Consider the following 27,869-nt stretch of genomic DNA (forward strand, 5'->3'; position numbering starts at 1 on the left):
TGCTGGTATCTAGTTGGTTCGGTGTGCTCGATTTCTTGTACCTTGAGCTATGTGTCAAGGTGGCATGGCAGTGCCCAGGTCTAGGTATAGCGTGATAGGCATTGTTTCCTTTTTTGTCTTCCTGACCTTCACCGCGGGAAAATCGCTTTTTTTCTGTCATTCCTGTTTTAGAATTATGTGCCAATAATGGCTTTATCTAGCAGAAACGGGGAAGTCTTACAGTATTTTCATGTGGACACAATGAAACGAACACTGGGGAAGGAAGGAGTCAGGAGAATTGGGCTCGGTTCACTTTTTGGTCATTCACCCTCCAAACTTCGGGATCCCCACTGCAAAACAATTAGGTTGGGATGGCTTCTGGCTCAGTGCCAGGACAACCAGAAAAAGGGCACAGCGGTTTTCAAAGTGTGCTCAGTCACAGTCACAGGGCAGAGCCTCCCAGCCGCCGGGTGACACTCATCCCTGCAGTCCCACGGCCTGCGGCGGGTGGAGCCCCAAGGCCCTTTGCCATTTACGCTTCCTCTCTTTACCTGTACTATACAAACGGTGTCATTTTCTAAGTATTATGACAGGGAACAGCTCGAGAAACGCTAGCTTTTTGATGCTTAGATGGGGCTCAGCCCCTGTACTCTGGTCAGCACATGGAGGCTTTTGTGCGAATTTTCAAAAGGCAGCCCTTTCTTCAAGACGCTACTGCCATCTGCTGGAAAACTCTCCTATTCCTGAGTATGAAAATCTGTGATGCAGGAGGTGAAGTGCCAGTAATTAGGCGGCTCACGTTTTGCACGGCCTCTTAACGGGGCCCTTGTGGAGCTCTGAGACCCTCTCTGCCACCACATTTTGACCTTCTGTGCTGTATCTACTGGGGTTCCGTATAAGGTTATACATGGACAAGTTCCTCTGCCCCAAATGAAACGTGTGTGAAAAATCACTGACAAGGTGATCCCCAAGGTATCTGCCACTTTGAATTTGCGCCACTCCGTCGAAAATCCGTCTCCCACTGTTTGAATGTCCTTCCTCTAGACGTGTGTGACAGTCTTGCACATGCCATGGGACGCCTGGTTTTCCTAATGGTTCTTGATGGTAAATCAGAAAGGAGAGCACCGTGGAGGCCTGGTTTTTGGTACTCACTGATAGTGTCGCCTTCAGAGATGATGGTTGCTCGGCGTAGGAACGACTCCAGCTGGGGAGCGGCATCGGATTCCTTCCCGTAGAACACTAAGGGCTGCATTCCATTTTTAAGTTCAAGTACTCACTTGCCTCCTTGCTTCCTGTCAGGCCTGACCTCATTTCTCAGGCTCGGTGCCCATATTTTTGTCATATCATTGTCCTACATCATTTTCAAGTAAATTTGATGATGAATTGAAAATTCCAATAGAAGAGAAGCCCTACATATCCCTTGAATAGAAGAATGAAGTTATTCTGGGAATTTCTACCCAAGTGTTGGGAGCTTCTCCCTACTTTTCAAGCTTCCTATGGTGACAGCAGTGACATAATTAGGTTTGGATGGCTTCTGGTTCAATGCCGGGACAACCAGAAAAAGAACACAGAGCGTCACACAGGTGTCTTACCAGGCCTGGAAGTTCATTCCGTTACGTCAGTTCCACCTAATGAATTCCTGATACTGTTTTTCTGCAGACCTGCAAGAAAGCAGATGAGAGCTGCGGTCTCAGCGGTGTGATGGATTTGCTAAGACACCCATTAGAATAAAGGACTATCCCCTAGGTGACAGCCAGGCTCTGTTTTTAAAAAATATCAGTTTATAAAGGTGACGGATTCCAGAAACTTTTTTTTTTTTTGGCTCCTTTGGGACGCTTACACTAAATGTATTACATGATCCTGGATTGGAACCTGGACCAGAAAAAAGATCTTTCTGTGTGTTTGTCTTATAAAGGACACTGGGACAATGGCAAAACTTGAATGAGTCTATGTGTTAGGTAATAGTATGTCAGCATTAATTCCTTGATTTTGATCATCGAACTGTGGTTATAAAAATGACTTTCCTTGTTCTTCAAAAATACACATGATATACCTGGGGGTAAGTGGGCATGATGTCAGCAACTTATTCTCACATAATTCAAGGGGGAAAATAGAGATCTGTACACGTGTATTTTTATGTGTATACGTATGTAAGTATATACACATACACAGAATAAGAAAACGTGGTTGACTTAATAAATTAGGGGAAAGGGTAGAGTATATGGGATGTCGTTGTATTATTCCTGTAACTTTGCTGTAAATGTGATATTATTTCAAAATTGAAAGATAATCCTTTCCCCTCGCAAAAGAAACAATCAAGCTTGCAGTCTGATGAGGGTACACAAAATCAAGCTCTAGAAACTACAACCCTGAAGACAGGCCTGACCGTAATGGTGACGATCACTGAAGCCATCACCTGTAGAAAGGGTGGAGAGTTGACACTAAACAGGTTTTACAAGGTACTTCCTACTTCAACTGAAACAGGTAAGACTTGGAGAGTGGAATTTTAATTCTGCGGAGAATGTAATTTACGGACTTGGAGGGCTTGATGGTTTGAGCTTAAAGTTATGGGAGCTCAAACGGCATGCAAATTTTATATTTATATTATGATCCATATTGCCAAATTGCTCTTCCAGAAAGGTTCTACTTACATAAACTTGGGTAAGATTCATCAGGCAGAAAGGAGAGGTGGGTGTCGGGCAAAAAGGATATTCTACTTGGAGGCAACAGCTATGAGCAAAAACATGAAGTTGGAAAAGTAAACCTGTTTAGGACGTGACTAGGATCAGGTCTGGAAAAAAGCAGCAGGAAATGGTCCCGTGGAAAGGAAGTCGGAACATTTGTGGACGCTCCAGATCTATTTAGTTTGGCTGATTCTGTAGGCAATGGAAAGCTGCTAAAGTTTTTTAAGAAGGTCTGATATGGTTTGTGAAACTAATTCTAACTGTGTGCTCAGGATGAACAGAAGAGACAGCAATTGCTGGGGCCTAGGGTGCAGTCCCACAAGCGTACACCTGTGAAAGCAGTGCCAGGGGAGGGAGGGACTCACTTCTGCTGTCACCTGCGGGGCTATTAAGCAAGCCAGTCTGTCAAGGCCATGCTCCCAGCAGCTGGCAGGCCTCTTCTCTGCTGTGCTCCCTGATTTCAGAAGCACTCACTGTATTGGGCTTTGTTTTTAAATTGTGGTAAAATATACATAACACAGAATTGCCTGTTCTAACCATTTTTAGGTGTACAGTTCGGTAGCATCGAGTACACTCACGTTGTTGTATAACCATCCCCACCCTCCAGCTCCAGAACGATTTCATCATCCCAAAGTGAAATTCCGTCCCCATTAAACACTAACTCCCCATTTCCCCTTCATCTCCAGCCCCTGGCAACCCCTGCTCTACTTTCTGTCTCTATGAATTTGACCGTTCTAGGGATCACATGTAAGTGGAATCTACAATATTTGTCTTTTCGTGTCTGGTTTATTTCACTTAACAGAATGCCATCAAGGTTTTTCTAGTCACTGTTTTGAAGCTCTGTGTTGTTCCTTGCCAGCTCTGACTGCAGAATGTCATCTAGGACTGACAAAGGGCAGTCCCCTAGCCAGCATGACTCCCTTGTCGGGAGGAAAAAAGAAGCGCTGCTGCTTGCTTGTTAACTTTGCATGTGTACGTGTGTGTGTGCGTGTGTGTGTGTGTGAGAGAGAGAGAGAGACACTCCCAGAGAGTGAGCAAGTAACTTTCTGTGGCCAGAACATGTGAAAACATCATTACATTTAGCGTACGTCCCAATGGTTGACCTCTTGAACAACTCGAAAAGGTATTGGGACTACCTAGATGCCTAAGCCTAGGGTGCATATCAAAACTTCAGAGAACAGGTGGAATAAAAAAATTAAAATACAGTCCTACCCCTGCTTTACAGGAGGCCTGGAAAGTCGTGAGTGAGAACATGGAGTTGATTGATTTCAGAGCTGCTACACTGTCCCGTGCTCTTTTGTTGTTACAAAGAGGGCCATTGTCTGCTTTGTCCTCTCCCTCTCCCCACACCTAGCAGAGTGTGAAGCATGTGGAGAAACTGGTGGGAGGTGAGGTAGGCAGACAATAGAATACATGAAGAACAGTTTTTTAAAGTCTCATTTCTAGTGCCAGTGCTGAATGGGGTGGGTGAGTGAGTGGGAGGTGGAGAGGCCTGGAGATACTGTTTTTGGCCTTGACTCAAATCAGAAGATCAATGAATAAGATTTTAGTTTCCGTGTCAATATAGAAGCTCTCTCTAAGATCTCCAATCTGTTTTGCATCTAGCAAAAGCAGCAGAATCCCTCATTTCACTATGATGCCAGAGTGATTTAAAAGAAAAATCCTCCATTTTATATAGCTCCTGCCCACAGCCTTGAGACCCGTTCTTTGCAGGAGCAGGTCTTAGTTGGAAATTTTGGAGAGCTGTGATTGTGTTAGCCATTTTGCACCTAAAGCTGAATATTTGATTCAACATTCACTGCTACCCTCTGTAGAAGAGGCTGTGGACGCCATCGGCTGTTCCCAGAAATGCACACCCCAGGGAGGAGTCACCCGGTTCTGTTTTCTCTACATAAAAGATCGCAGGAAATGCCTCCTGGCTCCTACGTTTTTCCTCCAGAGTCTGTAAAGCTGCTTCTGGGGTGTGGCCGCTCTTTTTCTCTCCACTCCCGTGGAGTGAGGGACTAGGGGAATTTTTCCTTACTATCATGGCTACAGCCAGGGTGGCTCAGAAACCAGATTGCAGATCCCAGGCACGCGGGAAGACGCCAGGATGCAGAGGACCAGATAGCTCAGGGCTGGGCTGGGGCCCAACTGCTGGTGCAGTGCCCAGTGCCATGGCTGCTTGGTAACCGGGAGGCTGAGGCCTTCCTGGTCTGCCTGCCTGACTGCACAGGAATGATCTGGTTGTTACTCCCAATGGCTTCGGCCAGGCTGTCACCCTAGCAGGGGCGGGGAAAGGGTGTTTTAAGAGGGCTCTGGGTACAGAGTTTAGAGCCAGGCCCTCAACTGCTAGGACCATAAAGGGCAAAAATTTCAGAAATTCTCGGCACCCCAGCATCCACCATCACAATGTCACCCCCTTCCTAGGGGAAGGGTTCTGACTGCTTGATTCAAATCCTAGCTTTTCCTTTCCCTAGCTGCCTGATTGAGGGTGAGAACTAGCTTCCATGTCAGGGTGCTCATCTGTAAAATGGGAAGTAATTCCTACCTCATAGAATTATTGCAAAGGTTTAAAAAAGCTAACGCATGAAATGCTTAGCATAGTGCCTAGTACGTAAGGAAAGTTCCATTTAATTGTAGCAGGGAGAACCTTAATGTCGCGTTTAGAAAATACGACTAATACATCGTACTCCACCTGCGACCTGTGAGAAAGCTTTTGCTATGAGCGTATAAGAAATTACTAACTCTCCAAATCCCGGAATGACAGACTTAAGCGTCAAAGTAGTCGACTCGGTTTTTTATGATCGGATTTGGCCTTATCCTACCACTTCCTCAAACCTGGAGCCCCCAGATCATCCTCGGTTTCTGACCCCAGCCCCCACCAGCATAGGCTGGCTTGGGTCCCTGGCCTCAGCTTTCTCCTAGGGAAAGTTGGCAGGAAGAAGAGAAGCACACGGTGATCTCATCCTTTGAGACTGGGCGTTTTTCCGGCCGGGGCGCGCAGTGTCCCCAGCCAGGCTGCAGTGATGGCCCCTGCCCCGCCCTTCGCTGCAGTCCTGGAAGGGCTCCCACGGATGGAGGGGTAGGGTGCAGAAGATTCTCTGCAGGGCGGGGAGGGGCAGGATTGGCGGATCCAAGATGCGGGGAGGGTGGGGCGGCTGGAGCATCTCCACTCTCCGCGGGAGAGGCGGCGACTCCATCGCACCATCGCCCCCTCCTCCTGGCGCGCGCCGGGTTTCCCCGCCCTCCGCGGCGCTCCTGCAGTCGCCCCTTCCCCGGCACCGCCGCTTCGGCTCCTTCCGGGAGCGCTCGGCCCTTTCCGCCGGACGATCCCGAGGCGAGCCGGCGGGAGCTCCGCCCCCTCTGCTCCGCCGGCGCTCGCCCCCGCCCCTCGCGCCGCGCCGGGGCGCTTCCCCCCGCGCTCGCGCCCGCCCGCCGCCGGGACGCGCGTGGCCGCCTATAAAAGGGGCGGGGCGCGCGCGTCACCGCCACTACCCGCAGCGGAGCGAACGGCGAGGAGCGGAGGTTCGTTGGTCCCTCGGCACCCCTCAGCCCCACGCACCCGCCACCCTCGCCCCCAGGAGCCGGTGAGAAGGGGCGTGGGGGAGCGCGGGCGGAAGCGGGGCCCGCGGGCGGCCGACCCCCGGGTGGGGAGCCGGAGCGCCCCCGGGAGGGGGCGGGGCCAGCGCGCGGACAGGTGAGCCGGGCGGGCCTCGCCGCTCCCTCGGTCCGACTGGGAGCCGGGCGGTCCGGTCGCGACCGGCTTGTGGCGCGTGGGCTGCGGAGAAGCCGCCGGGCCGAGTCTGGGCGCCGGCGGCTGGAATGTCATTGACTGGGCGGAGGGGGCGGCGAGGCCGCCGGGCCCCTCCCCGCCCCCCGCCCCAGCCTGGCCGCGGGCCCGCCCTGCCCCATTAGGCTGCGGCAGGTGGGGCGGGGGCTCCCTGGTCAGGATTTTCACCATCCCCCCCTCCCTGCAGAGCGCTCCCCCGACTGCCCCCAGTCCCTTCGCTCGGTGGGGAGCGACTTCTGCTGTTCCTTTTCCCAAATCCCTACGAGCAGCACCGGCCCACCCCTTGGAGGAGGAAGAGCCGAGAGCTTAGGGTAAAGGGCTCTTCCATGTTAATTTCAGCGATTCGTGGCCTTTTTCTCTGAACGCGGAAAGCTCCGAGGCTGGCCATCTTTCCTAGTCCAGGGATTTGCTTTTAAATAACAGGTAGCTGTGGCTCTTGCTTTGTGTAAGACCCGAATCAAATAACTTAATAGCTTAGAATTCTTTTTATTTTTCCCCTGCGACTGGGTCTTTCGAGTCGAGGACAGTATATTATTTGTCATAAATTCCACAGCCATGCCGGTGTTGAATGATAGAGCAGCCTTTTGTTTGAAAGCCGTCCCAATGAATTTGATTAGATGCTTCCCAAAGAAAATTGCTTTTAAAAGTCTCTTCGCTGTACTGCGATAAAATTTATTTTAAATACAGGGCTTGTGAAGGTTAAGGGTTGAATATATTTTAAATTAAAAGCCTGAATAGACCAGAAAGCTGGGTTGAGATGATGCGTGAACTGCTGCAACACCTTATCACATCTCTTTTATATAATAGGTCCCCAATTCTGTAGGCCCTTTGTTCTGGCTTCATCACGGTGTTTTAGAAAAACTTACCATCGTGGCTGTCAGGGAAGAATAGAAGAGAGACCATATGAAATATTTTCATAATACGTTGAGAAATTGCGTCGTCATAGCAATTGGACTTTACTAAAACAGAATGTATCAAAGATGGAAGAGTGGGGGTGTATTGCAGCCAGGAAACAAAATCTTAAGAATAGCAGTGGGAACACTCAGCTGTATGAAGCCATTGAGAGAGGTTTCCAACTCTGCAATGTAGTCATTTATTCTCCCTTTTGTTACAGCTAACGTCTTAGATTTTGAAAGGTCAAATTGAAGTCAAAGTTTAAAGAATGTGCTGCAGGGGAAAAAAATGTGCTGCAGTAAGGGCCTCTGTGCAGGAAATTAACAATAAGCCTTTTTTAGTAACTGGGCCAATAATTACTCAAAGGGACCCTCAAAGTGTGTTAGCTGTTACCCAGGGACCTAGATGGAGAGGCACAGAGACTTGAAAGGAGGATTTGCTCTGTGCTGGACAGGTGTGAAGCAGTTCTCAGCATTAACTATCAGCTCAGTAACATTCTCTGATAGCTTTTGGTCTACGACAGAGTGTTTTGTAGTAATCTAATAATTGGAGAAATCCGATCTGTCACAGGCTCTGATATGAGCTGGTCAAGCGATCTGATGAACAGGTTTAGGTGGGGAGAGCTATTTTTTAAGCCTGTCTTTTGGTTCCCTCGGTTAGAGTTTTCTCTCCTTGTCCTTATCTGCCTTCATCTCAAAGGGAGGGGGCCCACTGCGGATCCTGAAAAGTGGTTGTCAGGAATAGTCCACAGTGCTGTCATTGCTGAACCTGCACTAACGACAGTGGGCACAGGGCTGGCCTCCTGACCAGTCCTCTGTGGGCTCTTCCACGACTCCACTAGTTATGCAGCTGGGGCTGCTGCAGCTGGTCATCTGGTGGTCCATCAGCTGTGGTGGGCGTGGGTAGAAGAATGCAACACCCTAGTGGCAAATGCTCACTCCAGGAATGCAGGAAGACCGCATGGGGACTGGAGCAGCTGCGCCTGTACCTCCCTTCCACTTTTTTTTGCATATTCTTCTCATAGCGGTTTTAAACAGGAAATAGTATTTTGTAGAGGAAGTGGACTAGTAAACTAGGCCCAGGTCAGATCTTTGTAGCTTGAGTTCTTTCTGATGATTTCATGAAATTATACTATTTAATTACTGAACAGAAGGGGATTTAGGAATCATCTAGTCTTTGAAATCTCAATTCATTGGAACGTTTAGTGTTAAAAAGTATATCCGGTATTATTACTTTATTTGAAAAGTGGGGGGAAAGCCCCAAAAGGGGGTATGACTTGGCCACAACAGCACACCTAGATAGGAACTGCTAAAACCAGACAACCTCGGTTCTCTTTCCACTTTTTAAATCCCTGGTGGGATTTAGAAGGTGCTGGGAAAATACGTGAAATTTGATTTTTACCGGTATTCCTATATTTTTAAGGATCTGTTTTCTTCCTTCTGAAGCTGTTTGGTTCCGTTTGCCCTCAGAAGCTTGTTATCTTGCTCTCCCCTCCCTCTTTAGACTGCACATTCTTCCATCATGTTGTCATCGTTTCGTAAGCGCAGAGTCCAGGTATTTGACCAGCATGCAGAAAATGCGTTGCTTTTTTTAGTTTTTGCCTGGTTTGCAGTGAAGACACCTTTGTGTCAAAAGTCGAATGATCCAAAGAGAGGGAGAACCCTGCCTGCATGACCTTTTTGTTAAGGTTTCTGTTAGGGTTTGCTTTTTTTGCTTTTTTTGGTGTTACGTGAACAGAAGTCTTAGAAAATTTATTCTGAAATTTCCAAAGCCTCTTGTTTTTTTAACTTCCTCTCTTTAAGGCATGAATATATTATTTCTTATCTCCCTACTGGTGTTTGCATGTTTGCTGGGTTATTTTTATTTATTTTATTTTTGATGATTACTTACTTGGTTCTTGAGAACCAAGGGACTGAACAGATTATGTTAGATATTTGGAAAAAAATCTGAAAATATGTAGTAAAAATAGTACTTTTAAATTTGACAAATGTTGTAAACTCGGGTTTGTTTCCTGTTCCCATTGACTTTTTTTTTCTGCCACAATCCTTGTAATGAAATAGAGCTTGCATTTCATTCTTTAGTTTTTAGAAAAGTTCACTATATACGTTTTATTTATGTACAATTTTTGAGTGTTTGCTCAATTGTACCTTCTTCAAAAAAAAAATGCTTAAAATTAATGTCTTGCTATTCCATAAGGAGAAATATAAACTGTGCAACTTTCTTGTGATTATGGGTGATAAATCCAAGGCAAGCTCTTGTATAAATCGGACTGGTTAATTACTTAAATGAGGTTTATGAAAATGGGCCACACTATAACTTTCTCCTGTTTAGACTCTTAATAATGATGTTTTGCATTTAAATACCTACCTCTCATCTGAATGAACAGGTAAGTAGCAGCAAAGACAGTATTTGGGGGGCATGCAGAAATAAGTTTTGCAATGTTGCCCTGCGTTCTGGGTTTTGATGCAATGCAGTATGAGGCTTTTGCTTTCTTAAAGCTGTGCCTGCTCACCTCTGCAGAACCCGGCTAACAAGCTGAAACGAATTCATCCCTTTGAATGCTGACAGGCAGATCCACCATCCCAATTGGAATGTGGTTTCAGCAAAAAAAAAAATTTTTTCCATGGTTAAAACTCTTAATTTATGCAATTTCGACCTCTGCTTACCAGCAGAACTGCCACTAGAATCTGCAGCTGAGCTGCTTTTGAGTTAATTCATTTGATCTGAGAATCAGTTGGTATAACATTTTTGTGGGCGCTAACCAAGTCTTTGGTGGTTCGTTCTGGGGGAGCCCGTCCGCATCTAGGGATGTACAGTTCTTTTGCTTTGAAAATGTAAAATTTGATAATAGTCTGGTTTTCTAAGCCATGGAAAAAAGGTGTTCCCGGTTCTGCACCTTCGGGTTCTGACGAAGCAACTAAATAAAACAGAGCTGTCGAATGGTTTCCGTGACCTTTTGCTTTGGGTGAAGTTCATGAATTTTTCCATGGAGCCAAATGATCTCTTCATCCTGTTAGTCCCTAAAATCCCTTTCCTTGCAAAACAATACATACAGCGTCTTGCCTACAATCGGAATTCATTTCGTAGTATCCCAGATGCCTGTGACATCCGGCACGTTCAGCCAGTTGAAATGTCGGCGGTTCCCATGCTTTGTTTTAAATACTGACTCCTTTCATCTTCACTACAATTTTATTCTCTTCTGAGGTTCCACAGAGAAACTGAATTCTTCCGCTCTCCCAGATCGGAGTGAGAGCATCCTCAGGCACTCACTGCAGGCACCAAGTTTGCAGAGTCCAACGCATTTGGCCTTTGGTTTGAAAATGTTCGTTTCTGCAGTCTTTTCTGTGGCTTAACACAGCGTCGGTCCCACCCACTGCCTCTCCTGTCGTCAAAGACAGATGCTTCTTTCCTCTGGCACACTGGGGCCCATAGCTTCTGTAGCTTAGGTTAACGCATTTAAAAATCTCCTAAGTACCAAGGACTGCCTCCAACAGCTATCTCTTGGCATTCAGCAAGAAGACAGAGATGTTAATGACTAGCCTGTTTAGAAGGCCTCCATTTTTTGTTGACTAATGCGTATGAATTTGTTTTGGATATGAGGAGTCATTCTCAGGCATGTTATATATTTGGATTAAACTAGAACTTTTTAGCCAAGATTCATTTCTTTAGACCCTGCTCTTTCTTCCCAGAGATCTAGCAGTATTGTAAGAACGCTGACCAGTTCTTTTCATTTATGACAATAGAGGACATGGTTGTAATTCCTGTTTCATCCCCTGAGATCAGTTCACATGACTTGCTGAATTGATGCAGCCGGCGTTTTGCCTGCTGCATTGCAGCGTTCGTAACCAGCCTGCATCTTCAGTCTTCCCTAACGATATTTGCAAAAACATGACCCTTTTCTCGTTACATTAAATGGAGAGCTGTCCTTAAACATACAGAGAATTTATTCAGCACTTCATTCCCCCTCCTTCCTTCTCCTTGTGCATAGATTTGACTGGCAAAATCAGAGCTGATCAGTTGCTTTGAGATAAGCAGTCAGTTGGTAGCAGTCCCGTGCGGTTTTTAGGCAGTTAGTGAACCAGATAGATAGGCTGGTGTGGTTGGAGATTGTTTTTTAATGGCTCTTTTCCAAAGTCTTCCTTTCTAGCCCTCCAAAGGCGTTAATCCCATTAAGGCTGGGAATGGCCTGGAACATTCTCTGTGGAGTCCCGCCTTATCAGTCAGCTGCATATTTGAGGGCAGGGGCGGAGTTCTTGCAGCCTCTGCCCTAGTCTTGGAGGGGACATGGTGCACACAGGCAGAATCCAAGGAATTCCACTCACTCTCTCACAGTTTTGGGTGAGAGGTTAGAGCAACTTTGGATGGCTGTAGTTCCTGGTGATTAGAGAATTTTTCCTGTGTTTATTATAGTCTGTGAAAATAGCCCTTTTGTGAGCAAAAAGAAACTAGAACTTGTATGGATGAACTAGAGACAGCTCCTATCAGGTTAAGGATGGGGGAAGCTTCTTAACCTAGGATCTTAGACTCCTGTGATCACGCCATTGAAAATCGGAATGCCACAGCAGTGGGAGAGCATTGATGACTTTCAGATGCCCGGCTCCCCGGAGACAGCTAGTTGTGGCTTGGCAGAACTCCCACCTCCTGACGTCAGCTGACCTACTGCAGGAAAGAAAAGTCCATTATTGCCTGACCAAAGCACTTGGTATAGAATTGACTCGTTCTACTTCACTGGGGTGACAAAGAGGGCCTTTTAGGTTGGTTAATTTCAGCAGGGCCTGGCTGGACAGTCTCCCTGGATCGGTGGGGCCGAATCAGCAAGCTGGACCCAAGCAGGGGGACTTGCTCAGGTGGAACCTCTGCAGCGTTGTGTCGGGATTCTTTTTTTCATCATGAAGGGCTGCGTTATCTTAGAGATCTCTGTAGCAGCTAACAGTTTTAGAAATGAAATGAATCCTGTGATATGAGGAGGCAGGACAAACACCATCGTCATTAATCTAAAGGATCCCAGGTGCCGTGTAGTTAGTTTAATACACGCTCTACCTCCTTTGGAAAACTTCTCTACGGGAAAATGCTGTAAGCAAACTAGACACAACTGCTATTTTTCCATCTTAACTGTTTCCTGTGGGACGAGAACAAAAGAAGTATAGAAATTATTTTTAACCATAATTGATTACTTAGTAAGACCCAATCTTTTCAAAAAAATTAATTTAGGCTTTTTAATGATTAATATACCCTCCTCCTCCCCCTTTTTCCTCCAAAGTGGGGGTTGAAAAGATAAGAGGTAACGAAAGGAATTAATAAATAACCAAACAGCCTTCGGTAAAGAGTGTGTCAGCTCCAGTCATGTTGAAGTCACTGGTCCTAGCATGCCAGTCTGAGAGCCGGAGCATCGCAGGTCACCCTAAGCTCTCGTAGGTGACCTTGTGTCCCCTGACTACTTAACAGTGAAGCGACAGCAGTTTCCGTATTTCCAAGTTTAGAATGTAATTGACTCTAATATGTGCCGAGTTCTGTGGTCAGAGAATAAGAGTAAGATAAGTTCTCTTTTATAAAAGTCACTCGGGTCTCTGAATTCCCTAAAGAACGGATAAAAACAGCAGGGAGAAAACACTAATGACACGGCAGAATGGGACAGTGCTCGAAGGGGCGCACACACAGAGTGAGGACTTCTGACTCAGGACTTCCCAGAGAGATGAGGTAGTTTAGACTTGGAGGGGTTCGTCTGGTATTAAGTGGTGGCGTTAAGAGAGGGAGAGGAGGACATTTCTTGCCAGGAGGAGCTTTTCGAGCTGGGAAGTGGACCCTGCCCAGCGTCGGTATCGTGGCCTCGGTGAGGGAGTTCGAAGGGAGAGGCAGGCGGAGCAGGCCGTGCAGGAGGAGGAGGAGGACGGTCGTTTCCGTTCTGGTAGCTGTGGCTGGTGACGGGAGTGAGCCGAGTGGGAAGTCAGCCTTCTCCAGCAGAGGCTGTGCTTGCTCCTCCCGGGAGCAGCCTAGACCAGAACTCGGTGTCACTACAGACCTACAGACACTCCGCTCTGAGCAGACACTTCGTTTTTCGAGGTTACCCTCAGTTTTTGGTTTTAAGGACTCTCATGAAGCCTGTTTCATAAATAGAAATTTTTTTTTTTTTTCAGACATAGCTGTCTATTGATGAACCAGAACGGTGGCTTCCTGAGCTTGATTTCCCTGAGGTCTCGCCCCAAAGAGAAAAGAGCAGCTAACTTTTTAGCGTACTGCCCTTGGTCAGCCCCAGATGAGTGATCCAGACCTGTTCCCGAGGGTGACACCTAGTTGTGTCGCTTCTGTCAGTGCATTTTTTTTTTTTTTTAGACAAGATAACCCTTAGTTAACCTTGCAGATCACAAGGACCTCGTCAGCTTACAATCCCTTATTTTTTAATTTTTTACGCCTGTAGCACCTGGTCTTCCTAGGTGGTCTCCCATCCAAGTACTAACCAGGCCCGACCCTGCTTAGCTTCTGAGATCAGACGGGATCGGGCTTGTTCAGGGTGGCATGGCCATAGACATGGTCAGTGCATTCTTCATTTGCATTTCTTGTCACAAATCTAGCTTTTACCTGAATAGAATTCCAGTTTGACCACATGGAAAATGAAACCTGATTAGACTGTTGAGCTCTCTCCCCGCCCTTCACAAATGAATTCAGGGCTGCACACGCTGTGCATTCAGCAAACAGTTCTTAATGACCTCTGTGTGCTAGAAATCGGGGTGCAAAGATTAGATCGCTGGGTTCGATATACAGTGGGAACTATATACAAGCGTTTTGTAACTGTGGAAAAGCGGGATTAAATCTGAGGAGGGAAGGAAGGAACATTGAGTACAGCTCAGCAAGGAGGCAGGATCCTGCAGCTTAAGCTTTTCAGCTGGGTATGGAGATACAAGTAGGACTTATCCAGGCACAGAAGAAATGAAATATTCTAAGCAAAGGAAGCCTGTGCAGATGGCTTGGAGTCTTTAAAGAGACTCGTGTGTTTGAGAGGAGCAAGAATATTTCTGTACATCAAGAGGTTACAGGGCATGGATGAGAGATGATACCTGTCAGGCGTGCTGGGTGGATCAAAGGCCTCCCAAAAGGGGGATTCTTTCTTCTCTCAGATGGGAGCCATCAAGGGTGTTAAAGCATGGGCCTGACGTGGCAAAGAATATGTTTTTTTTTATAGTTAAATAAATAAATCGGACTCTGTGGGAGAAAAACATACAACAAAATAAACAGTTAATAAATGGAGAATAATTTGGAAAGAATGATGATGCCGGTCAAAGCCCCTCGTGTCTCTTTCCTAGGAAGTTAGTCTGTTCATAGAAAGGTGGTCCTCCAAGGTGATCAGGTGCCTACCGCCCCTTGGATCTGCTTTAATCCTTGAAGAGCTGAAAACGCCCACTTGGCCAGCGGTGTTTAGCTCCTAGGGGGATGTGAGGGCGGGGCCACTTTGACCAGCTTCACGCCTAATCCTTAGCCTGTTTACCCCTTTCTCAGTAGCTGGGCCAGGCCCAGACACCATTAGCTTTCCTGGTCTGCATTTTTACCAAATCTCAGAACCTCTGTAGAATGTAATTTTAAATTTAGTAGGGTCCCGAGGCCATCTCATTTTCACCTGCCATTTTTAGTCATTCTAGGTAATTGAGCCATAGAGAGGGAAGGTGGCTCATGCATAGTCCTGTGTTACAGACAAATTTAGAAGCTCCTTCTCATTAGTCTGTTCCTATTTCCTTCTGTGGTCCTTCCTTGGTTAGAGGATAAAATGGCTTATCCCCTATACGAGCAGGTGACATACTCTGGGATTTTCTTATAAATAGGTCAGGCTTTCTTCTTGACATAAAAATTTGTTGAAACTCTCCAGAAATCTGAGGTTTTAAAGTTGGAGCAGATTGACTGTTATGGGGGAAGTGACCATCTACCCAATTAGCCTGCATTTGTGGTGAACTTGAAATTGATGCTGGGCTTGTGTAGTCTCCTCGCATTCCCAAATAACCGGGAGGTGTTTTTTGTTTTTTTTTAAAGATACACTGTGATTTTCTTTTAATTGTGCGCATTCAGATGAGACTAAGCCTCTTCATTGTCCAGGCTTTCTGGTAGCCCGAAGATGACTTGTAGGATTGACATTTGGGGGTAACTGAGAAATCAACTACTTTGTCTAGGAAAATTCTGTTGGTTACTGACGTTAAGGACTCAGTTATTTCATAATCATTCCCTTTACTTCATTGAATAACAGGCTGAGCTCTAGAAAAATAGAAAAGCTGATTTAAGTAAGAGTAGATTCTCTCTAATCTCCACATAATGAAATGCACAGATCAGATGAAAGAACTTTTAATGTACCAATGTCGGCGTTACCTTTGAATTCTTAAAGCTCGTGTAGAATTCACGGTATAAACCATAGTTCTCTTATTCACATCTTTCACCCAATTTTAATGCCAGGTTAGATAGGCATCCTCTGAGAGACCCATATAGGCAGGTGTTGCAGGGCGCGGATAGCCATTTTTCACAAAGGAATAGGGTCCAGGCTTCATTAGATCTTGAGAAGGGGCTACCTTCTTAGTTCATTTGTCTACTAGGGCTGTCTGATAATTCTCTTCTTCCTTTCCTTCAGAGAGGCTAATTCCATTAAATCAATTTCGGTGTCTTGTGCTGACCCCAGGGCATTCTGTCTTTCCAGAAAATGGACCCAAGTGGGGTCAAAGTGCTGGAAACAGCAGAGGACATCCAGGAGAGGCGGCAGCAGGTCCTAGACAGATACCACCGCTTCAAGGAGCTCTCAACCCTTAGGCGCCAGAAGCTTGAAGATTCTTATCGATTCCAGTTTTTCCAAAGAGATGCCGAGGAGCTGGAGAAATGGATTCAGGAGAAACTTCAGATCGCGTCTGATGAGAATTACAAAGACCCAACCAACTTGCAGGTGCCTGTGATCTCCCTGGGACTTCGTGCCAGAATCAAGGGCTCAGATGTTTTTGTTCAAAATTATACAAATAAAGTCATTTAACTATGACTTTGAGTGATTGGGCAGCAAGAGGAATGTAGATAAGACATAAGAACCGACCGGCTCACTATTCTGAAAAATCCTTAGTGTATGTATTAGTGAAGACAAATGTGGAATCTTGCAGGTTTTAATTTTTCTGGATGCTTTAAGCTGATGGTTCTCAAACCACTGCGTCACAGCCGTTGGAGAGCCTTCAGCACATTTTCAGGGAAGGTCTGGGTTAATCTCTTGGAATTGCATTTTTTTTTTTTTTTTTTTTTGAGAAAAATGTGCTCACAGTGTAATTGCTGGTGAAAATTCATCGTTAGGAGGCTCTTTTAGTGACTCATTAGTAAATCTTACCAAACACAAAGCCTTTAAAAAGCATTGAATTGTACGTAAGACAAGTTAATTTTATGGTGTAAATTATACCTCAGTAAAGCTATTTTTTTAAAACAAGACAGAGCCTTTCTTCTCATTGATTTTTGGTGAAAGACTTTTTAGCAAATGGAGCAGTAGTTGGGCCCGTGGGTCTTTTCACTACATGTGTCAAAGTCATTTAAGAAAACGGTGAACTCTGCTTTAGGTACCAGCCCTGCCTGGCGGTACCAGCCCCTTTGCAGCTCAGTACTTGATTAAAAAGAAGTACCAAGGAATGGAATGTATCAGATCAGAGTGTGGCTTCCAAAGCAAGCCAAAAATATTATATCGTGAGTGAATGTGGGCGAATTATTCAAGGGTAAACACTAAGTGCTAAGAAAACTATTATATGGTACTATTTTTCTAGAAAGGATTGGATGTCCACGTAAAAGCTGATTTCCTGGTAGACGACAGCATTAAGCTATTTTGTAGCATCTTGCCGTCTGCAAAGTTGGTGGTCCGCAGTGGCCAAGCTTTCAGAGGGCCGGTATAGATGCGTCAGAGTAATCGGAGTGATGGAACAGGTGGGATGGGTGGGATGCTGAGTGATATAGTTAGAGGGAGTGAGATTCAGTAGGGGAGAGAGGAATAATGGGGGCCAAGGAGACAGAATGGTGAGGGTTTGGTGGTTGCATCTGTGACTCACTTTGTGGTCCACCAACAGGGCAAGCTTCAGAAGCATCAAGCCTTTGAGGCTGAAGTGCAGGCCAACTCAGGAGCCATTGTTAAGCTGGATGAAACCGGAAACCTGATGATCTCAGAAGGGCATTTTGCATCTGAAACCATAAGAGTGAGTAAGAGTAGGGCCTGGTGTGGGTGGATCTACCCGGTTGGTGGAGGAATGTGGATTAATGCTTACATATAAATTTGGGTTCTGAAAAAGACTTCCCTAGCTTTTTAAAAGAATTTATGAGGTCTCCTAAAGGAGTTGCCCAAATCCTGCCTTTGTAATATGATTCAGTATGAATATAAACAAGAGTTAATATACAGGAAATTAATGTTCTTTTCGTAGAACAATTTAGAATGTGACTGTATTTTTAAAAAGTTTGCAGTGCTCGCTTCAGCAGCACTTATACTAGAGAAGTTTACGGTAAATTAAACTGTCAGCGTTTAATTCACAGATGGTAATGAGATGGGTGAGCATATTAGTGAAACTGATGACTTTAGGGATTCGGACACAGAGATAAATAGGGTGAGCCACAGACACTATAGAGAAGGGTCTCTGCTGAAAAGCTTGCTCTCCAGATTTTGGTGGCTTGCCCTAAGAGGGACTTACCGAGGCCTAGTCGGCAAGCCAGTTAAAGGTCCCCTGTGAGGAATGATTTGTGGCACCTGTTGGTTAATGAAATGACCGACTTTGAAGCAGGAGTCCTCAGACTCTTTGGTCTGCCTCGTTTGGTGCCAGTTCATTGGAGTTGGGGCAGTAATTCATCTTTCTTCTGTTTAATAAGCCTCTTTAAAAGGATGAGGTATGCACATGTAGTTTGATTTACTTCCCAGAGATCTTCATGTTTTTGTTTTTTGTCACCCGAAGTCACGTTCCATTGAGGAACCAGCCTTTTTAGTCCTTTACCTTTCAGGGCAATCCTGAAGATTTAGATGAAAGCCGTGGTCTTCAGCCCCGGCTGGAACTGTCCCTGACACCCACTGTAGAGGTCTCATTCCCCCAGGTCTAGGGGTTTATTAATCCCACTTTAATAATTTAATGATAGTAACTAATAAATACTTGTCTCTCTTGCTCTGATATACTCTGCAGTCTCATATCAAAGACTTGCAATTAGTCTTAAGCTTATTATTAATAATTAACTATTACTAATGATTATAAATAGGAAATAAAACGACACATAATATTTAATTAACATCTAACCTATCAGGATACTGCAGTATGTGTCTCTGCAATTAAATACGAATATTTATCTGCCATTTTCCTATTATTTTGGATACAGCTTATAAGAAATGAAATCAGCACGCCTTATTATTTTCTTGATAGAGCTGTTTTCCCACAGGGAATGGGGCTGCTCTACAGTAGTATAACCAGGCGACAGAAGAACATGAGAAATAGATCAAGTGGTTGGCTTTCGTAATTAATCCGAGAAAGGGGTAGACCCAAAGATCACTTCATTCAGGTCTATTAGGAAGTACCCTCTTCTCGCTAAGAGATCTTATTAAAGCGACATTTGAAAGTACTGTTAGCTACTCTTTGTGGGGTAGCTGTTAGCAGCCGTTTATGTGTGAACACTGTGCTGGGAATTTGACATGTGTTATCTGCAATCTGCACAATAAGCTTGCAAGGCATCCAGTATCCCCAGATACAGGGTTGAAACTGAAGCTCAGAGAAGTTTGAGTAACTCGCTCTAATTCTCACAGCTGATTGGTGACAGAACTGGAATTTCGATCCACTCTTTTTTCTCTTGTCACAAGTATTTGCTTTATTTTTCCAGCCTATATTTAATTTCTGTTGACTTTCCTTTGTAATTCCCCCTGATCTGTTTCTCTGGCTCCCCATCTGTCACCTGGCTGTAATACTACAGAGCAGCCCCATTCACTCTGGGAAAACAGCCTCTATCAGCCGCTTCTCTGGAAGCTCCGGCCGCTTGCTCACGCCCCTCTTGAGAAGTCCACTTGAGTCAGAACCAGACTTTCTCCTCCGCCTTGTGAGCTCTCGGAGTGTTTTTTAAGCAGCCCAGCCTCCCTGGCCACTCATGCGCTCAAATAGTAGTAAACCTGTGAATCCCGACGCTCACCCGCGGTATTTACCAGATGAGACACACCAGGAATGGGAAAGTGCGGGGACAGGCCTGGCCCTGGTTCTTTATGGGGCCGTGAAAATGAAGTTTGCAAGAGACTGACAGCTGACTGGAGGATGAGGTTTTCTTTCGCCTTCTGTGGCCTTTTTATTTGAACGAAGGACTCTCATTTCATCACTTTGATGCTCACAGTTCCATGGCGATCCTGGCTTGGTAATTTATCTGGCCCCATAACTCAGTAACATAGTTTGACAGGCAGTGTTAACGCAGAGGAGGGGGGTGGCGTGCAGAGACTGTGCGTCCTGGATAACCTGTCTGTCACTGGTTTAGACTTTCACGCCGTACCGGACAGCGTGGCGCCCCATAGTCACCGCCACCCACATCGGGTCCCATATCCGAGTAGGTGGAGTGTTGAGTTGCTGTGGGTTGCCTTTCCCCCCTTGCCCTGGAATGCCTCTCCCTCCCCAGTGGTGGGTTCCAGCTGTAACCATCAGTGGCGGAAGTGATTGTAGTGCTGGAAGTGAATCGTGTGAGCGTTTTTTTTTCTCTCCCCGCTCTCTCCTTTCACATGAAACATCCAGCTTGTTTCTGAGAGAATCCACCCATGCTGATTATCCCATGCCTTTCAAGTTTCCATTTTGCTGGGAGCGGCATCTCAACCATGGGTGGATCCTAGACTTCTGTTAGCGTGTAAATTTCCTGTTCGTTTTACTTGTGTCTGGCAGTGTTTCACGGCCCAGTATCTTGGGCAGGCACAATCAGCGCCTTGAGATTGGGTCAGAATACGAGAACTCATCACTTAAGCTTGAATTGATGGTCAATTCCCCCCAGTCGTTGACAAGTCCTTACAGGACTGTGCCGTGAGAACCCAAAGATGCTGGGACGTGAATATGTTTGGGCCTGTGGCTGCCACTTGGGTGAAGTTTGAAATGACCTGACCTGGGAGCTATTGTACCATAAACTGTCTTTTCACAGAAACTTCAAAACCTTTCCTGTCAAGAATCCTTTTTGATAGCCGATTACGTTTCGGGACCCTGTATTTTCTACTTTTGTGCTAAGGTTGTCCCATTTACTTGTGCCTTGTAATATTTCTTGACCTTTATGATGTCTGTGGGATTACTTGTTTTGTTTTTTTCCCCTTTACCTCCATGAATTCTGAATTATCCTTCAGTAACATTTGATGGCATTAATACCTCATCTTTCCTGCTCCAATAGTCTAAGAATCCCACTTTAATAATTGAGTGATAGTAACTAATAAAAGGAAATACTTACAAATAATATTAAATCAACAATTGATAACTAATCATATTTAATAATTCCCTTGAAGTAAAGTAGAATAAATTTACCCATGAATGGTCAATTATTTCATACTCTCAGACCTACCAAACCACCATGAAATGAATGCTTTCTTCTGTTCTCAATTAAATTTCCTATTTCCTCTCAGTTTAGGGATTATCTTTTTTCAAGACTTGTTCAGAGATCCGTGAGGTTTCTGACTTATCGGGACTCTCTGGAAGAGCCAGATCTCAGAAATGGTTGTAATATACGGGATTGAATTTTCACCTCCAGACTCGTTTGATGGAGCTGCACCGCCAATGGGAATTACTTTTGGAGAAAATGCGGGAGAAAGGAATCAAACTACTGCAGGCCCAGAAGCTAGTGCAGTACTTACGAGAATGTGAGGATGTGATGGACTGGATCAACGACAAGGTGCGTTTTGAGAAGGAAGGTTTGCTAGGTCACCTTCCAGAAAGGATGGAGGTCGGCTCCCCCGATCTGCATTCGAGAGCCGGTGTTAGCGGGAGCAGCTGCGGGACTGCTGTGTCCCCAGCTCCCCTCTGGTCTGTTCTCATCTGTAACTCTGAAACTCAGCGTCTCTGAGACAGACACCTGTGTGCCTGTCTCCTAAGTTCTGGGGGCCAGTGTTACCAAGCGTTGGTTGGTGACTCCAGCTCTGTTATGGTCCCTGACTAGGAAGCGATTGTGACTTCTGAGGAGCTGGGCCAGGACCTGGAGCATGTGGAAGTTTTACAGAAGAAATTTGAAGAGTTTCAGACGGATATGGCTGCCCACGAAGAAAGAGTTAACGAAGTGAATCAGTTTGCTGCCAAACTCATTCAGGTAAATAGATTTGTGCGTCTCACAACATCATTTTATTAACTGTCTGGTGTTTGCGGAAGAATGTTTTGATGATTGGTTCCCCAGTTTCTGAGTGAGGAAGTTTTGATAACCTCGTCCAAGAGTTTTAAAGTTTAGAGTTGAGTAAGGCAGCGATACTAATTACTCCTAGATTAGAAGATGCTTTTTCACTTGTGGTCACAGCGGGAAGGGCAGAGTTCATTTGGCCTGTTTCCTCCACCCACTTTCGAATAGGGCTTAGTAAAGCTTTTATTGGGCTGCCGAAGCTGGGTGTCAGGGTTTCTCAGACGAGGGTGTGGTGGCGAATGCCTCTGACAATTGGCAGGCGTCCACCGATGCCTGACTGCTCCACTCTGGGTGTTCTCGGGAGCCTGGGGGCCTTGTAATGAATGGCCCCCTCCCCTGGTGGCTGTGGGGCCATTCAGAGGGGAGAGACGTGTGTGGCAAGCACTCCCCGTCGCCTGCACGTACAGGCCCGTTAGCTGCTTCCTTAGTCTCACCTTCCGCTCCAGGGGTCAGTGCTCCCAAGACCTCACGTAGCAGAAACCAGACAATTTTTGCATTGGGGGGATTTTATTTAGGGGTACAAACCTTAAATGTATGGATCTGCACCAGTCTGGTACTTGCTTCCTTTCTGATCAGTGATGAAGGGAAAGAAGAGCCAGCATTCCTCAGAAACATCTCACCCTCCCAGGGGCAGGTGTGCGACCCGCATCCTGGGCCAGCCCACGGTTGTGCCTAGAGCAGCAGGCCAAGCCCAGGTCTGACAAATGGACCCCAGAACCCCGAAATGCTCCACCTTATTACGTGACGTTATTACTTGTTCAAACAAACAAATAAAACGTGGTTGGTGGGGAAGGATATTTTCAGAGAAGTATCTCCCGGCTAAAGTCAGAACAAACCCTGGAAACCATGTTTATGGGCAGTAATGCCGAGCAGCCTTGTGCGCATTTGAAAGACCAAGTTTTCGAGCACTGGGGGCTGAGCCCGGCACACGGATGAAGCTGCCGCAAGTCTGCAGCTGAAGTGTAGGCAGACAGGGTTTGCCGCTGATGCACATAACTGCTCCGTAGACTCACCACCCTACTCCAGGGGCCAGATGATGGCTCTCCCCTTTCTGTGTAAGAGGAACCAGAAGCTCTGTTTCAATGAGCTTTACGTCATTCCACATAGAAAACCAGTATTTCTTCAGAATGGTGAAGGTTTGCCGAAGCGGATCCTTCAGGGGACCAGCCCCAGGGGACCAGCCCCAGGTGACCAGTCGGAGGTGCCGGAGGCGGTGGGCCAAAGCCACTGTCTCATACTCTTCCTTGTTCAGGAGCAGCACCCCGAGGAGGAGCTGATCAAGACGAAGCAGGACGAAGTGAACGCAGCCTGGCAGCGGCTCAAGGGCCTGGCTCTTCAGAGACAGGGGAAGCTCTTTGGGGCAGCCGAGGTTCAACGCTTTAACAGGTACTGAGCCGGAGCGGGGTCCCGGGCACGGGCCTCTGCTCGGAGGGGTAGGCTGTGTGGCGTGCCCATGAGACGCGGGAGCTGACTGCGTCTCGGCGCAGTGTGGCTTTCTCAGTTCTAGACAGTCCTAAGTCTGGACTAACTGGAGCCTTCATTCCGTAGGGATGTGGACGAGACTATCAGCTGGATAAAGGAAAAAGAGCAGTTAATGGCCTCTGATGACTTTGGCCGAGACCTGGCGAGTGTCCAGGCTCTGCTTCGGAAGCACGAGGGTTTGGAAAGGGATCTGGCTGCGCTGGAGGACAAGGTGGGTTTTGAGAGCGGCCGATTCTCTAAATGAGTTCCTGGGGGCCAGGAGAGCAGTTCTGACAGAGTGGCTTTCTAGGTCAAAGCCCTATGTGCCGAGGCCGACCGCCTGCAACAGTCACACCCTCTGAGCGCGACGCAGATTCAAGTGAAGCGCGAGGAGCTGATTACGAACTGGGAGCAGATCCGCACGCTGGCGGCGGAGAGGCACGCGCGTCTCAACGATTCGTACAGGTAGGAATAACCTTCCAGTGCTCTGCAACCCGTATCGTTGTGGACTTTTTTAAGAGAAGAGAGAGAGGCAGGCAGGGTTTAGGGTCAGTTCCGTGTGCTAAGAGAGCTTCTGGATACCCTGCCATGTTTCCTATACTGAGAAAGGGCAGGTGACTTTTTCCTACCTGTGTTATATTTATTCGGGGACTGGCAGCTAAGTGTGTGTGTGTATACACACGTGGTATTTATAATTTCACAAATCTATATCCCTGCGTTATGAGAAGTAGTCCTTAGCGGTGTGAGCAGCATATGAAATATCTGGTTAAAATGGAGTAAAGGGTCAGAAAGGAACGAATGCTTACTAACCTGGGGGTGAACTTGGGAACGACAAGGAAGTTGAAAATAAGAGACAAGGCTGTGGAATTATAGTGATGACAAAACCTAAGTTTTAAAAGATTGACTTTCTTTCCTTTGCATTGAAAGAGTCCATACTCTCAGGACTAGAGTTTGTATGGTTTGTCAGACTTTTAAGAACATAGCATTACGAGCTTTAGGGAGGCATCGTCCATTCTGGGAGCTCCACTGCAAACATCCGGTGCCTTCTCTGTGGTTTTCCCAGGCTTCAGCGCTTCCTTGCTGACTTCCGCGACCTCACCAGCTGGGTGACTGAGATGAAAGCCCTCATCAATGCAGACGAGCTCGCCAATGATGTGGCCGGGGCGGAAGCCCTTCTGGACAGACACCAGGAGCACAAGGTAATGTCTCTCAAGGTCTTCCAGAAGTAGACGTGAGCGCGTAATGTGTCAGTGTAGCACTTAACATTCGAGGTAGCTGAAACGTTGTTCGTGGGTAGTTAGTTCCCCTATCAGGCATCAAAATCATAATAAACAAATCCATTTGGCGCAAGGAAGACAAATAGACCGCAGGGACAGAAAACAGAGCTCAGACCCTGGGAATGTATGACAGCTTCACAGAGTTTGACAGAGGGCCTGAGAAGCCATTAGGAAGACATCTTAGTACGTCGTGCTCTCCTGTTTGACGGCCTCAGCTGGTTTGGGGAAACTTGGCTGTGTTTTTTACTCTCTTCTTCATTCTCGGTGTGATACTCTGATTTCTAGCAATTATTTGAAATTCAACAACTTATTTTTCTTTTGCACAACATGGGCATAGATTGTGCCTTTTTTCCCTTACAGGGCGAAATCGATGCTCACGAAGACAGCTTTAAATCCGCAGACGGATCAGGGCAAGCCCTGCTTGCTGCTGGTCACTACGCCTCCGATGAAGTAAGGGAGAAGGTAAGGGAAGAGAAAAGGCTCTTCTAAACATCTGTGAGAGCTGTGACCCATTCTTAAATGTCTCGACACTGCGTTCACCATGGGGTGTGAGAAAACTTAGAGCTTTGCCCGAAGGTTAAGAAGCAGCTTCTCCAGAGATTGCAAAAGCAGATGTGTGTCCAGTGGGCAGTTGAACACATTTCCTACTTAAAGGAGACTTGCAGGAAGTTGAGTTCTATATTGGTACTGGAGCTAAGAGGAAACACATTTTTATCATTCGCGTATACTGAAGTTTCAAAGTATATTTGAATATCAAGTTGCCTGAGGATCGTTAGATAATGATATAGTTTTAAACGTTGTATCTAGACTAAGAACGCATTTCATGACCTTGTTGTCGTAAGTTTTGGAGCCTAAAACCTGTGCAGGGTGCATTATCGGGTTCTTTAACATCGTGGGATCCCTACTCGGTTGACATTTGTCACCTGAGAGTCCCTGCTCCGCTTACACGGCCTCACTCTTAGGTAGAGGCCTCGGAGTTTTCTGTGTAGAGTTTCCTTGGTGTTTTTCCCTGAAATTGTGTGTGATAACGTGGCAATAAATTAATCCTAGATTTATTAGAACAGGGCCATCGCTCTTATATTCAGCGTAAACGTGCAAGCTGTTCAGGCTGGCACATACGAGTGCTAGTGATTCTTGCCCTTTCGTGCATCAGAAGAAAGGCCTGCAGATGAGCGTGAGGATTAGCAATTCCGGGGCAGCCTTCGTGTCTGACCCGAAGGCCTCCGGACTGACTTTTCCCGACTGCCTTTGTTTCCTCCACCTCCAAGCTGACCGTGCTGTCCGAGGAGCGAGCCGCCCTGCTGCAGCTGTGGGAGCTGCGCCGGCAGCAGTACGAGCAGTGCATGGACCTGCAGCTCTTCTACCGCGACACCGAGCAGGTGGACAACTGGATGAGCAAACAAGAGGTAACGTCCAGGCAGAAACCTCGCTACCCCGTGAGCAACGGTCTCTGTTTCTGTTTCGTCTGCTTCTCAGCTGGCTTATTTGGGCTAGGAAGTCATTACCATTTCAGTTCTCAGTCAGACGAAGGAGGGGGACACTGAGCCAGCTTCTGTCACCTCTGCCTTTATTTCTCCCTGCCGTGGCAGTGGCCAGGCCCTCAGGAACGGTTCCAGTTTTTCAGATGAGGGTGATGGTGTAAAATTTTTTTTATTACAGAGATCGTTTTCCTTAAACCTTAGCATTATGCATAATCTAAATCTAATAGAAGTCACAGACGCTGTTTGACAAAAGCGTGAGCAGAACATGGGCCGGGGATCCTCTGCCGTCATCAGATCAGTTTTAAAGGAATCTAAAGGGTTCTGGGATTCCTGGAAGAGGTCTTAGAAGTTTTATAGCCCAAGAATCACTTGCCTTCTTTCTGTGTTTTGGCCAAAACGTCTTTTGCTTTCCTTCCTCGAGGGTTGAAAGGAACAGGACGTTCTTCTGAACACTTTGTTCCCTTTTGCCAGGCTTTCCTGCTGAACGAAGACTTGGGAGATTCCTTGGATAGTGTGGAAGCGCTTCTCAAGAAGCACGAGGACTTCGAGAAATCCCTCAGTGCCCAGGAGGAAAAGATCACGGTAAGGCCCCTTGCCGTCAGCACCTTCAAATGCCCCCTGGAGTAAGCCAGAAGTCGCTGCTTTTTCTGAAAGGTTTCTGAACAGATTTGATGAGGGATCTGTGTGCAAGGCACTCCTGTGGGTGCTTAAAATCTCAGGGTGACGACGATATACCATTACGGGGAGACAACATGACTTTATAGAACGAAAGCGTTTTCCGTATGTAAACCTCCAAATTGATATTTACCTTTGACTGAAAGTAGTTAAGAGTTAACATAAAAAAAGAATTGACATAAGAGCGTCTTTCCCGGTGGAAACAGAGCTTAGAAGTAGGAATTGGAAGGTTTTTAATCTGTATCTCAGGGGTCCCCAAACTCCGAGCTGCAGACTGGTACTGGTCCATGGCCTGTTAGGAACCAGGCCACACAGTAGGAGGTGAGCGGTGGGTGAGGGAGCGAAGCTTCATCTGTATTTATAGCCAGTGCTAGAGCATCACTGCCTCAGCTCCACCTTAGATCCTCAGGCACTAGATCCTCATATGAGCACCGATCCCTGGTACCCAAAAGGTTGGAGACCGCTGCGATCTGACCCCGGTTGGATCGTGCTGCAGCTGACATCTCCAGTCTTGAATGGAGCCAGGATAACGTCATGTCTGACTGACGACATCAAACAGCAGCTCAAAACTTTGGGGATAAATGTTGTCTTAGCAAACTCTAGAGTGAAAACCCTGGCCTGTGTTAAAGTTTAGAGTGTTTTGTGACCTGTTCAGCACTTACTTTCCTCGGGAGGCCAAGCTGTGGAATATTCTGCCTCCCAGTGAAGGGCGCTTCTTCCTTCCTAGGCACTGGATGAATTCGCAACCAAGCTAATTCAGAACAACCACTATGCCATGGAAGACGTGGCTACTCGCCGTGACGCTGTAAGTTCCGAGATTCTTTATGCGCCTCCGTCTGTGCATGGGTGTCCTTCCTAAGGCAGTGGTTGCAGTGTAGCCTCTTGTGCTGGGAATCTTCGGAGGAGTAAGTACCAGAGACTCACATGGATTCCTGTCTTCCAGCTGTTGAGCCGCCGCAATGCCCTTCACGAGAGAGCCCTGTGTCGCCGCGCCCAGCTGGCCGATTCCTTCCACCTGCAGCAATTTCTCCGTGATTCTGATGAGCTCAAGAGCTGGGTCAATGAGAAGATGAAAACTGCCACGGACGAAGCTTACAAAGTAACGTATTGTTAACATTGCCGTGTAGCGCTGGGTTAGTAAGCTAAACACAGCTTCGCCAATACAGTGTAGCTAAAACGAGAACTAGGGAAATCCAAAACCTGCACTAATTAGTGTCAGCTGACCGTTTTATGCATCCCTTTCTAAAGATGAGAATTTGAGATTTACGTGAGGTAACCTACTCAGGTTCAAGACAGAGCTCGTTCT

General features: G+C 46.6%; 1 protein-coding gene and 1 pseudogene across 11 annotated transcripts in view; one reads left to right on the top strand and one right to left on the bottom strand.

The window, feature by feature from the left end:
• The first annotated feature begins 6,041 nt into the window (after window positions 1-6,041).
• Window positions 6,042-27,869, top strand: part of SPTAN1 (spectrin alpha, non-erythrocytic 1) — a 57,728-nt gene continuing 35,900 nt past the window's right edge. For 4 of the 11 annotated variants that reach the window (XM_039861670.1, XM_039861668.1, XM_039861667.1 and 1 more), the window contains exons 1-14: window positions 6,139-6,232; window positions 15,998-16,237; window positions 17,382-17,507; window positions 21,034-21,174; window positions 21,439-21,585; window positions 22,922-23,055; window positions 23,218-23,362; window positions 23,441-23,595; window positions 24,194-24,329; window positions 24,768-24,869; window positions 25,676-25,813; window positions 26,360-26,470; window positions 27,291-27,368; window positions 27,507-27,662. In XM_039861670.1, coding sequence (XP_039717604.1) covers window positions 16,001-16,237; window positions 17,382-17,507; window positions 21,034-21,174; window positions 21,439-21,585; window positions 22,922-23,055; window positions 23,218-23,362; window positions 23,441-23,595; window positions 24,194-24,329; window positions 24,768-24,869; window positions 25,676-25,813; window positions 26,360-26,470; window positions 27,291-27,368; window positions 27,507-27,662 — 1,806 coding nt within the window. In that variant the 5' untranslated portion in view covers window positions 6,139-6,232; window positions 15,998-16,000. Of the gene's footprint in view, window positions 6,233-15,997; window positions 16,238-17,381; window positions 17,508-21,033; window positions 21,175-21,438; window positions 21,586-22,921; window positions 23,056-23,217; window positions 23,363-23,440; window positions 23,596-24,193; window positions 24,330-24,767; window positions 24,870-25,675; window positions 25,814-26,359; window positions 26,471-27,290; window positions 27,369-27,506; window positions 27,663-27,869 lie in introns of all 11 variants that reach the window. The other 7 variants (XM_039861662.1, XM_039861663.1, XM_039861664.1 and 4 more) reach the window with 3 other exon arrangements.
• On the bottom strand, window positions 13,736-13,854 carry LOC120601807 (uncharacterized; annotated as a pseudogene).

This window comes from Pteropus medius, unplaced genomic scaffold (genome assembly GCF_902729225.1).
Source record: "Pteropus medius unplaced genomic scaffold, Ma_sr-lr_union100, whole genome shotgun sequence".
Lineage (NCBI taxonomy): Eukaryota > Metazoa > Chordata > Mammalia > Chiroptera > Pteropodidae > Pteropus > Pteropus medius.